Consider the following 16,840-nt stretch of genomic DNA (forward strand, 5'->3'; position numbering starts at 1 on the left):
CAGAATTAATAAACACCAAGGTTATTTAGCTAGATATAGATTTTAAGCAGATGTCCCTTTAAAATATTGTCAGCTAAAAATGTTTTTCCACATGAGTATTCACAATGTGGCTATAATTAATAACATTGATTTGCAATATTAAATTTCCAATCTGATATATAAAGAATAGTGTTGTAAAAAATGATTGTTGTTTAGGTTATTGTTTGGGTTTAAGGATGGCTATCCTTCTGAAAATAACCTGGAATTTTTATGCCCTGAAAAATTCCTGGGACATATCATCCCCTTATACATTAAATCGTTGAATTATATTAGCCTGCTTTGAATCTCACAGTATGGTTATACATAAACGACATGACACTTGTGTTACAATGAAATGTTATGCCCGCATAAAGTGAGAGTATGGCTACCAATATGAAATTAACGCCAACATGAACTTTCATGAAAATCCAAAATGATGTTTTAATGATGCTACAGCACAATACCATTCATAAAATAAGAAACTGTGGTGTATCCTTAGGGATTATGCAAAGATCTGTTTTTTTATGCTAGCATGAAATTTCATGTGCATCTTGAGACAGGAATGAAATGTTAGACTTCAAGTCATGATCACCAGGATTCTGAAAGTAACGATCTTACAATGATCATTGATCTTTCTAAAAAAGTTATATTATTAAACTTGATAAACAAACCTACTCAAATTTAACCTTAATTATTTTCTTTATTGCTTGACAGCCCTATTTTTGTTGAATCATGATACAGGAAAGAAAACAGTGTAGGTCAGAGTTAACAACTTTTGATGGTAAGTATCAAATTGAGTTTTTTTTCTATAAATGTAAATTTGCTTTTATAGGAACTAGAATCTCGTTCGTGTGAAACTTTACAGGAAAAAGATTCAGCTATCTCAAGATTAAGTTCCCTTTTAAACATGAAAGGTCAAGAAATAGAAGTACGTGATTTTATGCGTCATGCTGCATTGATATTTTCTTCCGCATATAACAATGGAAAGATAAAGTTGATGACTAACCTTACGTAATAAATGCCTTTTAGAATTTAACATCATACCTGACTGACACATTGAAGCAATCGGATAGCCAGGTAACTTGTACTTTAACCATACCAGCCATATTAAATATAATAATAAGAAATTATACCAGCTTGGAGGGAGTCACTTGCCCTAATCATTACTCATAATTCCTTAAAGCTGGAGGATCAGTATGATTTCTTTTTCTTAGTGGGTTTCTTACTGAGTGGTTAAACTAACAATGAGGCTGTATTTGGCAGTACCATCATTATATGACATACTATGTTTCTTTTAAAGCCTTGAAGTTCGTAGATATTTTGCTAGAATCTAATTTTGATCTTTTTTCATTCTAATGCTGACATTTAAACCAAAAAATTGATCATTTCTTAATTGCTTTATTTACTTAAAAACTGAAAATATTATAGAAAGTCTTTGGTCTGATAGTTAATAACATTAAAAGTTAACAAAACTTTTCAGAGAATTTCACAATATCTTGGGACCTGATTCTTGTTGATCAATTAGTCCAAAGAGCTATAGAAAGACCTTTTTCCCTATGGCATGAGCAATGTATGAGAACACTATAATAAAGATATCAATCTTTTACGTTTTACGAAAACAAAAACAAAAATATCATACCAAGAAAAATATACGACATATTGTACAAGGCGATAACTGGTTTATCCTTAGTGCAAAAATCTCCAAACATGATTTTGAAATGAAACAAAAAATATGAAATAAATCGTAATCTTCTTTTTCGAAAAGTTTGTTGTAAATTTCAATCAAAGGTGGGAATAAAATAACTTTTTTGATAAAAAAGACAACAATCAAGTAAAAGTAAGTAAGACAAAGGAAACAAAAGTTCAAAGTTGATTTACTGTGACTATTACATAACCAAACTTAGTGTAGGTTATTAGTAATGCATGTCACAGAGACAAAAATCAGAAAAAAATCTTTGTTTATACAAGAACTTTGTTTTCAAAATTTAAACATTATTAAACATTTGTTGGTTTTTTCTCTCATCACCTGAAAATTTTGCACAGAGATATTATATTTAGGTCTCTTCTCTTAGACAATCACGTTGGAGACATTTCTTGCGCTAATGATAAGATGGTATATGCTTAGCTAGAAACTACTTTCAGTTGTAACTGCGAAAAAAGTATACCTAATAATTGCGGAACTTAATTTTCATAAATTAGGTTAAGTAGGTTAAGAGTCTTTTTTTTGTAGAATTTTGATGAAATTTACTTTTCTTTAAAAGTATTTGAACTGGCCCAATTTATTTATTGACAATTTTTTTCCAGTCCCATTCACCTGATAGAATGAAAGAAATACAAGAAAAAGTATATAATGATGCATCTTCCACTGAGGTACAGTCATTTGCAATTTCAAGAGGCTGTGGTATATTATTACACAAGGCAAATAATATCACTCTACTGATTTAACTTGTGTTTATTTTATTCAGAGAAAATCAATGATTTAGATTTAATTGAAACTGCTGCAAAATGGAATTAAAAAAAAAAAAAAATTAATGAAGTATTTTCAGCAATGTGTCTAATTTTTTTAATGTTTTAGGTTTTATCTAAACTACAGGAAAATATGATTACAGTTAGTAACCGAAAACATCAGGAACTTTTATCATTATTAAAAGACAAAGAGCAAGTTATTACGGTAACTTCTACATTCCAATTTAATAAAGTTAGGCGTCGTTTTTTTTTTTTACAATGACAATATCAACCTTTTTCTGTGGCAGGATTTGAGAAAAATGGTTACCGCAGCCCACGATGAGAAGAATGAAGTCTTGAAGGAATTAAATTTGCAATTGATATCAGCAGAACAAGAGCTGAAGGTAGACTTAATTTTTCTTTATATATAATTTAAATGTCTGTTTTAGTGTACCCACTCCTTCTGATTATGCGCCCTTGCCAAATAAGCATCTTGGGACAGTTGTTAGTCATTATCAGCTAAGTTTAAATATAATGCAATAGGGGCAATGATGAAATAGAATATCCTTATAACATTCTATTGATTTTCAGTTTTATGTATCTGATTATACAAGATGTGCATTCTGAAATAACGTTAAAAAATGTATTTTATTTTTTTAGAGTGTAAACAAAGCTTTGCTACGATTAAAAAATTCTCAGGAGCTTGAAGCTGATATGTATCAAGAAACTTTAAATGAAAAAGACAGCATAATAGAAGTATGCATTCATTAAAGTTCAGGACTCCGGCATTTAAGGTTCATAACATATAGTATTAATATCATTTCATTCTTTTTCGTAACTAGGCTTTGGTTAAAAACGGCCAGGAAAAAGATCGGGTAATATCTGAGTTAAAAGTATGTTGATATTTTACACTCTTCTCCACCGTTCGCATTAACTTTCATTCATTTTTTAGTTATTGTTTTATTTAGGACAGACAAGATATACCACGTAGTCCTAGTCCGAGTAAAATGGCAGAATTAGTAAGCATAAATTTTAAATTGAGCTTTCATGCATCAACAATTTATTATATTGTTCTGTTAATTAGAAAATATTTTTGATACCACTACTGGTGTAGCAGCTAATTCCCAACTTGTTTCAGCCTTTAATCATCTATTGGGGTGCTTTAAATTCCCTACAATTTCTTTTGAATTACTCTTATGACAGTACTAGTATTAGCTGAACATATAAAACAGTCTTAAAACAAAAACATAAATGCATATTAGGAATAAAATATTTAAATGATTATATTTATTTAGACCAAATTAAGACAAGCTGTCGACATGTTAAAAGAAGACTCAACCAAGAAAGACAGTAAAACGATTTTTAACTAATATTTTTTTGCCTTAATATAAGTACTTGCCTATGTAATATACTAACGTTGATAAAAGATTGTAATAATCGAGTATTGTTTGATATTTAGATCAGCTTCAGGAATTGCTTCAAAAGAATGGTGCATTAAAAGAGAAACTATCTAGAAGGGTAAACACCTGCTAATTTCATAGACAACAGTGTTCAGATAAAACCAATCAATTTTTTGTGGCAATAAAGTTTCTATAATTATTTTTACTTCTGTGTGTGATGTAATTTATTTATGGCAATAAGAAGCTCAGTCTAATAGAGGTGTAATATATCTTACGCCCAAATTGTGCAATCAAATGTGTAGAAATAGACCTTTTTTCGCACACTAAACCACCACGCAAGTTTAAACTTTACGAAGATGTTTCTATATATACTATGTAGTAACAGAATTTTTATTTTGGTCGCTTTTACTTAATGTTATAAATGTTACTAAATGCAACTGTTCAATTAGTTTTAATATACTTGTACCCACCAAGTATATGAAAACTAATTGAACAGTTACTATTAAAAACACCTGAAAACCTCTAGGAATGTGTTATGTTTGATTGATTTCTTCATGCCTTTTTTTGTTTTTGTCTTTATATTTATTTATTTATTTTTTTTCAGATTTATTTAAGTTTTATATGTTTGTACTTACTTTAGAACACTATAGATGTTTCAAAAAAGGATGAGAAAATCGACAAGATGGAGTATGTTGATTTTCATATTATAAAAAAAACTTTTCCTAACAAAAGTACATGACACTCTTCACTTCGCAAATGTAGGAATCGAATAAGGAAACCCTAAGGCAGAGGAGACACTAATCAGATGTTAGCATGTAGTGTTTTCAGAAAAATACAGAAAAGACAACAGATCTTCATGAACCTAAAATCACCACTAAAAGTTGTATTTATTATTATTACTTTTTCTTAGGAAAGATATTCAGCAACAAAACAATATTGTTAAATCATTAGAAGATGAAAAGGTGAGTTATTTACATTTTTACATAGTAACTTGCATCATAATTTCAATAAAGTACCACTATTCAGATCATGATATGCAGCTTTACACAACTATGGCACCGATAGTGGTCACATTATTAAGCAAATGACACTATTTTTATCTATGTGTTCAAAACTTGTGCTTTAGGATAAGTTGCAGAATGAGTTTGACATGCTGTATAGTGCAAAAGAACTTCTTCATAGAGAACTAAATGAACTTAAAATTAAAGCCCAACAGGTAAAATATAAGTAGATTTGGTTCAGTGCTGTAGCTAGTGCTGTAAGCAAATGAAAACAAACCGTAACTGCTGTATTGATAATACTATATTGATAATAATAGATAATATGTGTGTCTCTGCACATTTTAAGTCGTCACAGACACACGAAATAAGGAAGTCGATATATAAAGAAGGAAGAGCTCATGGATTTATCCATGGGCTACTAACTAATTTAACCACTTAGTCTGTTTTTTTATGATGAGAATTGAGTTTTAGACTTTTTTATGTTTAGGGTGGTTCTAAGCAAGAATTGCTTGTTCAAGAACTTGAAGAGTTGATACAAGCTACTGAAAAGGAGAAAGAGAAATATAAAGACTTTACTAAAAAGTTAAAAAATAATCAAGACCCTGATAGGTATATTTACTTACGAGCGTTATGAAATTACCTACAACAACAGATAAAATATTTGTGACAACTAAAATGCAGGTAATAGGCTGCATTATGAAACAATTCTTGCCAATGGCCATGAAATTTTTGGCAACACCCTCAGCTCACGTTTTAAAAATATTTGAGATATGGATTTCAGAAACCTTTTTAATTGTTTTTTACATATGCAAAACATTTACAGAGGAAATTACATTACTTTCTTTATTTCATGGTTAATTGCTACAAAAGAGTTCAACTGCATTCTATTACAATTCCTTTGGGGGAATCCACCAAATTTCTTATTTTCCAACCCACCTGTACACATTGGCCTTGACCTCACATGAAAATCAATGTTCTCTTTCTTATTATTTACAGTAAAAAAGAACCAAAATATATAAAAAAAGATATAAAAAAATTAAAAAAGGCTTTGTGATAAAATATGCATTTATAAACTTATTCTATTTATTCTGATTGCTCGCCCAGTTTAAATTATTGTAACCTTGGGAGAGCGATTTATTGCTCTGGTGTTATTTTCTTATTGATATGCCTGCAACACTGTTTATGATACACATTTTTTGCAGACATTAATTCTTTTTTTAGCAAATGATAGGATTTTTTTATGTAAGACTTGGTTTGGTCTTAAGCCAGAATATCTCTGAAGCTCTTCTAAGGAGCCTTCAGTATTTAGTTACACACTAAAGAAATAATATATAAAGGATATTCAGTGCTCCATTTAAGCAGATTCATCCATAATGACATTAAAATTGCTGAAACTTCATTTTGGATCTCTTTTGTTTTTGTTTTTCTAGTCGTCGAAAGCTTCTAGAAAATGAGCTCTCTGAAGTGGAACATCTACGAAAAAACCTGCAACAACTATTACTAAGTTTAGTAAAGCGAAATGCTATATCACAGAATAAAGATGGTGCTATGAAACTAAAAGAAGAAAATTTAAAACTACAGAACAAGCTGAGAGACCTGGAAAAATTAAATAATTCATTAACCAGTGGAATATCTTTTGATAAACAAAGTGCACAGGTATACAAATTCAATTAAATTTACGCATAAGTAATGACTGCTTATTTGTTGTTTACAACAATTACAGATGTGAGCACAGGTTACTACAACTCAATTGAGTTATAACCCATGCAAGTCCATGTTTATTTGTATCAGGTGTATGGTGCAAGTCCATGTTTATTTGTATCAGGTGTATTCGGTTATTAACCATTTAGTCAGGATGAATAGGGTACATTGGCCAGATAAAAGAATGCTTTGAAAGTCTAGCATTTGTGTGTAGCATAATCTAAAACGTTTTATTCATACTTGTATTATGTGTATGGAATTACAATTATATATCTGTATTTGTTTGTTTATTAGGTGATCAAAGACTTAAAGAGAAGATTTAATAAATCAGAAGATGAAAAAAAATCTTTACAAGATGATTTGAAGAGGTGTGAAGTTGAAGCAAGACAATTAAATGAAGATTTAACAGCAATGAAACTTGAATACGAACAACTAGTGCATGATCGTGATCATGAAATATCAACAATCACTACACGACTAAATCAATTAAAAGATGGAAATGAGAATTTGATACAAGAGAGGGATAAATGTAGAGATGAGTTAATTGACTGTCACAGAGAGCTTGATTTAGTTAAACTACAGCTTCAAGAAAAGTCACAAGTGGAAAAGTCTATGTTGCAGAAAAATGAAACTATTAAAAAATTAGAGCATGATCTCAAAAAGAAAGACAATGATGTTAGAAATAAACAGGTATTGTAAATTGTTATTGATTGGTCAATTTTTTACATAATAATAGGTTGCACGCAGATTAGGCACTCATTTCCCTCACATGGCATGGGTTAAGCTGTAGCTGTGGTAAAGGCACTCGCTAAACATGCTGACGCTGTGGACCGAACAACGGACCTTGCGACTACGAAACGAACTCCATAACCACTACTCCACTTGTTTATATATTGACTTTGTTTATAATAAAGAGGGCGAAAACTCCTATATGAATATAAACTCCTGTATGATTTTCTTCATCTCCTAAATTCTACTAGCAACTCCTACTGACATCTTGCTAGGTTCAAATCTTTACGTAAATATTAATGCTTTAACAGCCTGCCCTAGTGCAGTGTCATGATAAATTTTGTGTACTGACTTTGCTGTTATGTTGCAAGCAGTAAGTATTGGTATTTCTTGTCGGCTTTTTAAATGTTTTAAGTAACAGCTTTTACTCAAACTAGCAGAATTTTAGTAGCATTCTTGAATTTTGTGCAGAAATTTTTAGCTAGACACACTGTTTGACTGTATTTCTATTTGTTTATTTCAATATTGTATTTTGACATGTCTTTCCGACGACTATGCTATAACTGAATAGGCTGAAATTAACTCTTTGTTGTTCGTACTTGGATAATATTTATTTTGATATTAGCAACTTATCGAGACCCTGCAAAAAGAAAACATGGAAATTCGTTTTAAATTAAACCAGGCCGAGCAAGACCTAGGCCAGCTAAATGTCAACTTGGAGAAAATGATGCATGACATGAGTAAAGCAGATGCTGACATTGCAACATTGGAGACGCAGCTAAATGAGAATGTTGGAAACATGTCTGATGAGAAGAAATTATTAAAGAAAGACATGAAAGAGTTGTGTAATATAAACGAAAGATTACGAAATAAAGTCAAAGACGTTACCAAGGCTTATGAAAAAGTTAAAACTGAAAGAGAACTTGAAAAAAATGACCTATTTGAGGAATTGCAGAAAGCGAAAAAAACAATACGTGGATTAGAAGAAGATATATTGAATCGACAGAGGAAAAATTCTAAGTTGGAAGAGGAAGTTGAATTGCTTCAGGAAAAAACAGAAGGTTACTCGGCGTTATCACAAAAACTACATAACGTGGAAAAAGAAAATGATGAGTTGCAAAGAAGAATTGAAGAGTATGTTGAAGCTGAAGAAACACACAACAAAATGGTACTTCCTGAATTGGAAAGATTACGTAGCGATATAAAAGTTTTAACCAATGAAAAAAATAACTTAAGATCAAAGCAAGAGAAACAGCTTGAAAAATATGCAGCAAATAAAAAGGTACAGGAAGAAAACACATTACTCAAAGAAGAAATCACAAAATTACAAACGCATCTCGATTCTTTAAATGTTGAAATGAAAAGCAGTTGTAACAACGTACACAAACTTAAGAATGAATTATTGGATTTAAAAGAAAGTAAAAAACAATTAGAATCTCTTTTGAAGGATTTGCAACATGCGGAAAGTGATGCGAAACAGAAATTGTCAATGTAGGTGGTTATTTTATATTTTTTTATCTACGTACTCTAAATGTTCTTTTTGGTGTTTTTTTTTTTTTACAAAAAAGGATTTGCAACCTATTTGATAAATGTAAAGCATTATTCACACCAGAGGTTTAAACCTATATGGGGTGGGAACACTTTTGCTTGAAACAAACTTGAAATCTCCATGAGAAACCTGATAATTGTCAATTGCTACAACTTTTGATGGGATAAAAACTTTCTCAAGATGAACAAATTTCTATATTAATAGCTGTTGTTTTTCACTGCGTAAAATGACTGTGCTGCTGTCGGACCCCTCCCCCCCTGCAGAGTACTTTCACATGAAATATCATTACAGAAAACTATGTACGACAGGTGAATTTCCTTGAATTTTTTCATGGGCTACCACAGGTCGATTTCGTGTTAAGAATGCACGAATAAATTTGGTCAAAATTGCAAATGCTAATTATTTCCTGGAATTTTACATAGGTTAGTAGGTAGCTCAGGTTGAAAATAGTACATAACTGTTTTGCATATTACATCTCATTTTACAGAATGAGATCTCTCTTTGCATTCACCTTTCCTAACCTTTTTTTAAATGCAAATCTGCATGCTCCTGTTTCTCCAGTATAAACGTTTCTTGGTCAAAGCTTGATATGGTAATCTTATTGTACAATTTGATTTGAAATTATAGCACTAAAGAAGAAAACATGGAGAAAGAAAAGAGAATTGCACTGCTAACATTTCAAATAGAAAAACTTGAAAAACGATTAGAATCGGTTTCACCAATACACACAAGCTCACAACAAAATATCGCTCTTTCGAGTGATGCTTTCACACAGACCATTCCTGAAAAACCAACGCAAATGGACGATAACTCATTAATCGCCATGCATATAAAGGAAATGCGAGAGCTGCGAAAACAACTTGAGGAGACAATTCGTAATAATGATGCTCTACGTCATCAGTTAGAGGAGAGGTTATCTCAAATTGAGCATGATGCAACCATGATTAATGATCCGGAATTGAGAGTTTCTTTGATACGCGATAATGATGCAATGAGAATAAAATTAAATGAACATACTGCAGCACAGAAGCGAATGAAGCAACACATTGATGAACTTATGACAGAAAAAAACAAGTAAGGTTGCTGTTGTGCATATTAAATAGAGTTTTATTTATTTTTTATCATGCCTATTCATAATCAATAATCATCATTCATATACATTTTTCTACTTATATTTTCTAATTAACTCTGTTACTAATAATTTTTTTTTGATAGTGACAAAGATACCATTAATTCTCTGCATGTTCAAATACACGAGTTGAATGAGCTGGCTACTAATTTGAAAACAGAAATGGAAGCATATGATCGTTTGGTTCGGCAACTTGGTATAGATAAAAAGATTCGAAATGCAACGCCGGGTAAATTGATCTTGTTGAACTATTACTGAATCGCACTCTTGTAAAAAATCTCGAACAGATAAAATATTGACAACTTTAAGTTCCACTCGCAAATTTTAGGTTCAAAAGGACTTGAAGGTGATGATAGCAAACTAGACAAAAATCTGTTAAAGGCTCTTCTTGATGAAATACGCTATCTTCGAACACAGCTAAAACAGAGTATGGATGTTAACAATGCCTTAAGACAAAAACTTGAACAAGAACTTGGACGCCCTGTGTCTCTATCACCATTACTTACTCCTCAAGTACAGTCCCTATCAACGAAACGGAGTTTATTTTCTACTGCATTGAAAAATTCTATTGATTCTACTGGAACAGAGGAGGATAAGGAAAACAATAGAATGTCACATAATCATGTATCACCTTATGAAACACCAACAAAAGATTATGGTGAGAACGATAAATTGCAGTTGTTACTTTTTTCAGTGTAAAAGTTAAGGAAGCATGCTAGATAGATAACACAATGACTTTGTGTTAGGTTTTTCAACAAAAAACAAATCTTTTCATTTTCTACTGTTATTATAGAGGCTTGATTGCAGATTGTGACCAAAACAGAGTGTCAAAAATGCATCGCCATATTTGTATCAGAAAAGAGGGTGAAATAGCCTTCAGCTTGTTAATGCATTAAGCTTGTTTGCAAGAAATTCTTGATTTTTGTAAATTGGAATAATTTTGGGGCATGTGTTTTTTTTTCAGATACGTTCTCACAGAGATCAGATTGCAAAATGAAACCAGCGGCAGATAGATGCTGCTTATGTGGTAAATTAACAGATTATTCTGCTATGAAACGTACATCACTACGAAGTATAGATCTTATTGCATCTATTCATAAAAAACTTTTATCTTGCTGTCGAAAAAAAGATTTTAGTAAGGTATTGTCAATTTCTTTTTACCTTGTATTTAGTTATCACGAGTCACATATCTTTCTTTATACTTGCTGAGTGTTATTGTTTCAGTTTTGTTGGTTTGTTGTTTTATGTTTTCTTTTTGTAGTCTTTCACAACTCTTGGGAAGCAATGAGAATCACACTGATCTAACTAATTTCTGTGCACTAAACTTTAAGCTTATTACTACAACACATAACTTTTTGTTAGTAGATTGTTTAGTTGAAGAAGTAAATGACCGCCAACTGCACACAGCTTTCTGGGGAATTCTCTGAAAGCGCTTACTCATAGGTGTGCCTTTCTATTCAGCGATTTTCCGCTTGTTAGTCAGAACTTCTAAGTTAAACTTCGAATAGAAACCTTTTTGGGGAGAGGGGAGGAGATTGACCAAATGTACCTTCTGCAGACTGAGCTATTACCATGGTTTTTTGTATGTTTTAGATGGATAGTGTATTAAAAGAAATAAGTCAAGCATATAAGTTAGTTAAAGAATTCTCCAAGTTACTTAAAACATTCGTGACGCATGAAGATAGTGATCATTATCTACTAGCAGAGGTAGGTAACATAGGTTTTCTGTTATTAGAAGCGCTTCTTAAAGGGATATTCATCCTCGAATTACTGCTTCACTCGTATAACTAAGAAAATATTTTTTTTTTAGAATGTTCGTTTAAAAGATGACGTAAACCGTTTAAAAGCAATGTTGACATCCAAAGAGCGTTTTATCAAGTCTACTTTGGATATGTTTGATGTATGTTTATTTAAAAAAAAAAAAAATTACCTATAATTACACCTCCTAAAAATCTTTAAGTAATTTAGCATTTGGACCAAAATTATTGATTTCTTTTAAATTGTCCTAAAATTTTTTATCCTGACATGCATTTTTTTCGTTTTTAAAAAGCATTAACCAATCCGTTTGTTAGGAAAAGATTGTATAGTAACTCTTCATTCCCTAAATTTTGTCAAATTATCCCAAATATTTTTTTGGACGAGTTTTAGTGTTTTTATCTTAAATTTAGCCTCAAAACTTTCTGAATTCTCCTAAAGTTTTAAATGTTGTGTCCACTCTATAGCAGTTTCACAAATGCCCCTACAGTACATATGCCTGGTGTTTAGCAAGCTTATCATGCCGCTCCTATTCTACCCCAAATTCCACCCTATGTTATTATTAAACATTATTTGATTCTGGGGTAAATTACATGATTAAATTTCAACATGTCAACCAGAGGGTGCACCTTAGGGTGGATGCCATAAACAATACATTTATCCTCAAGCAGCTTTTACACCAGTTAAACATGGAAATTTAGAATGTTTGGACGCAGAGGCTTCTCCTAAATATCCTCACTTCCACTTACTTCTTTTGGAAACGCTTGTTGTTTGTTGTTTTTGTAGGATCACGCATTATCTAAAGATAACTTCGAAGAATCTATCACTAAACAACGTAAGTTTAATTCCTTTTTGTAGTCAGCTCTTTAACTACTTTCTACTTAACAGTTATTCTTTAGTTTTTGATAAAAAAACATACCCTGAAAATGTTTGTGTTAGAAAAGTGGTATGCAAGCAACAATAACTCTTGTTGAAAAATCATTTATCTTATATATTAATTCCCTTGCGTGAGTAAAACTGTGAGTCCACGACACGGAAATCACGGGTCACTTTCTTATGACGTGGCTGTACGCTAAAATTTAACTAAAAAGAATAGGGATGTACTTCATAGAAATCGCACATAAGGTGTAAATATATAACCCGCTGCTAATAACGATATAAATATATATACCCTTATGCCAAAAAACTCTATGTTAGCATATATATATAGGTATCGCTACATATGAAACGGTATTAGATATTCACAAAGCATACGGACTGTTAAATGAAGTTCCTAGCATAAAACGGAAATTGTGTTTACGAAAAAGATGGCTGTTCTTTTTTAGTATTCTCTACTCTTTCATTCAAAATAAATCTTTAAAAAAACATTTGAAGAAGAGCATGGTTTTATAAATTAATCATAGCAAGGTTCTGTAAGGTTTTTTCATGTTTTATTTTCAGTTTTGATTATATTATTGTTGCCAGACATGTTTTAAAGCTAGCATCATAAAAAGCCAACCACCGCCAACAACTAGCTAGCTAGCTAGGAATATATATATATATGTAGCCATGTTCTTTATACCTAGCTAAGTCTCCAGTTTATATTTAAGTGACTAGCTATTAGCTGCTGTAGCTAGCTAATGCTAGCTTTAAACTAAAGATTCCCAGTATATATATTCCCACAAAACACATCAAACGTTATTAACCCTGAAAATTTTAAACATTTTCCTGGGTTTTTTTTGGTTTGCGAAGTTCTTTTCCTCCAAATATTCTGAAAATAAAGTTCAGAAATTACTTATTTTAAAAATGTAAATTTAATTTGTTTCAAATTGTGGGCAAAAACCTTAATCAGCATGCTAAAAGAACTGACTTTTCTTAATTTAAAATTACTAAACACAACCATTTTCTTACATTTAGTGTAAACTTTTGTGCGTATGGCTTATATTTAATACACCAAAAGAGCTACTTTGTTGATTTCAATTTTATACTCTTTGTAAGCTATTTTTTTCTTCTTTTTGACATTTCTGTTTTACCACTCAATTTTTACATTTTATAAGTTATTTGGAACAGAATGGTATGAAATAGACCAAAATACCTGATCTTAGTTGTTTTTAATTTACAGGCTGTGTCTGTGAAACTTTAAGGGGAACATTTGGTGGAAGACAATGGCATGACATATACTGATAGAACTGATTTTTGTTGTGTTAGATGTTATATCTGAACCTTTTTGACATTTTATGTTAATTTTGCGAGAAAGGACTATATATATATACACAGAAGAAGAATTCAATTTTACACCTTGCAAGCTTTGTTTTTCTATATTTTGTATAAATTCTTACTGGGGAGGACTCGGTGCAATATATCGAAATGACTGATCCTTCTCGATTTAAATTTGATGTGTTCTAAATCGTATATAGTTTTGGAAATTTTGTGTAAGATTTAATGGGTAAGGGCTAGATGCAATATGTCAAAAAAACTTTTTTTGTTGAATCAGAAGCACTCCCTACAACCATTCTTTTTTTTACAGTTTGTGAAGCTTTTGTGAGGAAAGAGTGTATGCAATATTATCGAAATAACTGATTTTTGTTTTCTTAGGCATTTTAGCTTAAAATATTGTTTTAGAGGGCATATGCAGTAGATATATGTACCGAAATAATTGAATTTTGCAAACTTTGATTTTGTCGTTACCTCTCATTTTTTACATTTTGATTAAACTTTTGTGGGAGACCGTCGGTATGCGAAGGACCAAAATAAGAGATTTTAGTATTATTTAGAATTTGTATTTTGTGTTGCAAAATTGGTGCAAAAATTGACATAAAATGAACTTATATACAGATTGATTGCTGTTGTTTAACATGACTCATTATGACTTATATATATATTTTATGAAAATTTGTGACAGAATACTATGTGAGATTTGAAATTTTGTTTGCTTTATTGATGGTAAAACAGCATGCAAATTGCTAAAAGGACTTTATTAATTTTAGATTTAAACACCGTTTTTTGTTGGCATTTTGTCTAAAGTTTGGTGAGGAAGGACCATATGCATTATATCAAAAAACGTTTTATTGCAATATAATTTAACCTTGCAATCCCTTTGTAACACCTTAGATAAAAATTTCTACTTAGGCAAAATTTATTGTTTATTTTTCGCATTTTGTGTCAACCTTTGGCAGGGTTTGCAATAAACTAACTGATTTTAACATATACAATGAGAGAGATTTGTGTTTGACATTGATCAGCTTTTTTGTATATATGTGGCGTTTTGAGTGGTTTAAATTTTATGGGTGAGATGTATGTTGAAATGCTTTTAAAAACTTTTTTCCGAATAATTTTCGCATTTGTCAGATGGTCAGAGCAAGTAATTTTAGTAGATTTAGATTTTAAATGTCACATATATACTGCAGTGGTTGAAAATCTTTAATTTTTTTGGTCATTTATATAATAATGCAGATGTAAGATGCGCACTGCTGTATTGTTTGTTTTTTGATGGACATATATCTGCTACATAAATTAAATGGAATACAGTGGATTCTTTCACGGGAAACAGCTAGTATTCTTTATTTAAATCAGTTAAGTTAAAGAATTTGTAGAGCCTTAAGCTTCCAATGACGTAAAGTCAGGAATTTTAGAATTTTTGTTATCAACTTATAGGAAAATCATTGGAAAATTCTGTGGATTTATTTATAATGTATTTTGTCTATATTATAATACCCGTATACCTCTGTTCGTCCGTCCGTCCGTCCTGTCCGTCCGTCCGTCTGTCACGCAAAATGGTAGCTTAGCTGCGCAGGTAGCGAGACGCACGCAATGTGGTATAACCCGTGGATTTTTCCACGGGCTAACAACTATTTTTATAAATACTCGGAAGAAAAAGTGAGGGACTGTTCCAATTTTGACTTATTAGGTTTAAGTAAATCCCAGCTAAAATTTTTTATCATACTCTGAAGACTACAAAATCTTTTAAAAATTTTTGAACTGTCATTAAAACTTCTATAAAATCTATAAAACCTGACACATTCAAAAGGCTTTCTTTGACTTGTGTGTTATTGTGTGGTGTTTTTTTCGGTATTATTGTGTGTGCATTTTAAGTGAATTGTATGTAAATTTATTTTTGGAATTTTTTTGGTTTTGTGTGTAACGTTATCCGGGTATTATTTTAGTGATCAGAGCAAGGGATACCTTAAAGGCTACTAAAGGAAATCTTCAGGTAATTCTTAGGCGTTATAAATCATTTAATAGATATTTTATGTTCAAAATATTTCAGGATACCTTTTTTATTTTAATAACGCGGAGTTAGACTTGCAGGCCTACACCATTTTGTCTTTTAAAATGGATAATGCACCCTGACCCTTAACTTTATTATAATATTTTTCTTTTATTTCATTTTAGCTTAAAGCGAGCCAATCACAAGCCAATTCAAGTGCTGAGTCAGCATCTTTATTGCAAATAAACGGACTACATGAAAATGTTGATGATGAAATTTAATATGCTTCATAATTTTTGATTGTGAATTTTCATTTATTTCTGTGACCGGTTTTTATAAGTAATGACTTACGTTCCTTGTGTGCCTTGTATATTTAACGTAATCAGTGCTAAGCGTCAAGCTCTCCACGTATCTTCTTTGTGAAGATACATGGAGAGCTGAGACAGAATTTTTCTAAATTTTTAAAATATGAGCAAAACACAAATGTTTTATGGTGTTTACCTATTATGTACCATACTGTTCGGTATATAATAAATTAAAAAGGTTATATGACATTTTAATATTTAGTAGCTACTTATACATTTTATATATAGTTGTAATCTTTATAGTTTATTTTTAATCTTCGCTACTTTTGACTTACTTAATGTAGAATTATTTAAAAAGAAATATCACAATTATGTTTTTCAGGTCTGTAAAATATTATTTTTCTTATTTATTTATTTGTTTTGTCACTCCTTAGTATTTCCCTGAACCATCTTATGTATTATCTATGAAAGCTAACAGCTATAAGGGATTCAAACTTTTTATATATAACTTTTAACTGCCTTCACTACCCGGTCACTTTCTGCAAATTTTACTTTAGGATTTGAATTTACATATCTGTGCAATTTGTGGTTGTCGTAAAGCTCTTTTTAATTTGAATGCAGT

General features: G+C 31.0%; 1 protein-coding gene across 2 annotated transcripts in view; it reads left to right on the forward strand.

The window, feature by feature from the left end:
- LOC130662301 (myomegalin-like) overlaps positions 1-16,621 on the forward strand; it is a 33,415-nt gene extending 16,794 nt beyond the window's left edge. Inside the window, exons 28-53 of one of the 2 annotated variants that reach the window (XM_057461128.1) lie at positions 851-946; positions 1,048-1,095; positions 2,323-2,388; positions 2,594-2,689; positions 2,772-2,867; positions 3,124-3,219; positions 3,306-3,356; positions 3,432-3,482; positions 3,759-3,813; positions 3,923-3,981; positions 4,504-4,550; positions 4,774-4,825; positions 4,990-5,079; positions 5,352-5,473; positions 6,295-6,520; positions 6,860-7,255; positions 7,920-8,785; positions 9,471-9,917; positions 10,059-10,201; positions 10,301-10,630; positions 10,937-11,112; positions 11,566-11,679; positions 11,783-11,872; positions 12,514-12,562; positions 15,870-15,916; positions 16,099-16,621. In XM_057461128.1, the coding sequence (XP_057317111.1) occupies positions 851-946; positions 1,048-1,095; positions 2,323-2,388; positions 2,594-2,689; positions 2,772-2,867; positions 3,124-3,219; positions 3,306-3,356; positions 3,432-3,482; positions 3,759-3,813; positions 3,923-3,981; positions 4,504-4,550; positions 4,774-4,825; positions 4,990-5,079; positions 5,352-5,473; positions 6,295-6,520; positions 6,860-7,255; positions 7,920-8,785; positions 9,471-9,917; positions 10,059-10,201; positions 10,301-10,630; positions 10,937-11,112; positions 11,566-11,679; positions 11,783-11,872; positions 12,514-12,562; positions 15,870-15,916; positions 16,099-16,194 (4,005 nt within the window). In that variant the 3' untranslated portion in view covers positions 16,195-16,621. The remainder of the gene's footprint in view (positions 1-850; positions 947-1,047; positions 1,096-2,322; positions 2,389-2,593; positions 2,690-2,771; positions 2,868-3,123; positions 3,220-3,305; positions 3,357-3,431; positions 3,483-3,758; positions 3,814-3,922; positions 3,982-4,503; positions 4,551-4,773; positions 4,826-4,989; positions 5,080-5,351; positions 5,474-6,294; positions 6,521-6,859; positions 7,256-7,919; positions 8,786-9,470; positions 9,918-10,058; positions 10,202-10,300; positions 10,631-10,936; positions 11,113-11,565; positions 11,680-11,782; positions 11,873-12,513; positions 12,563-15,869; positions 15,917-16,098) is intronic. The other variant, XM_057461129.1, reaches the window with a different exon arrangement.
- Positions 16,622-16,840: the final 219 nt, after the last annotated feature.

The sequence above is a fragment of the Hydractinia symbiolongicarpus genome, chromosome 10 (genome assembly GCF_029227915.1).
Source record: "Hydractinia symbiolongicarpus strain clone_291-10 chromosome 10, HSymV2.1, whole genome shotgun sequence".
In the NCBI taxonomy this organism is placed as follows: domain Eukaryota; kingdom Metazoa; phylum Cnidaria; class Hydrozoa; order Anthoathecata; family Hydractiniidae; genus Hydractinia; species Hydractinia symbiolongicarpus.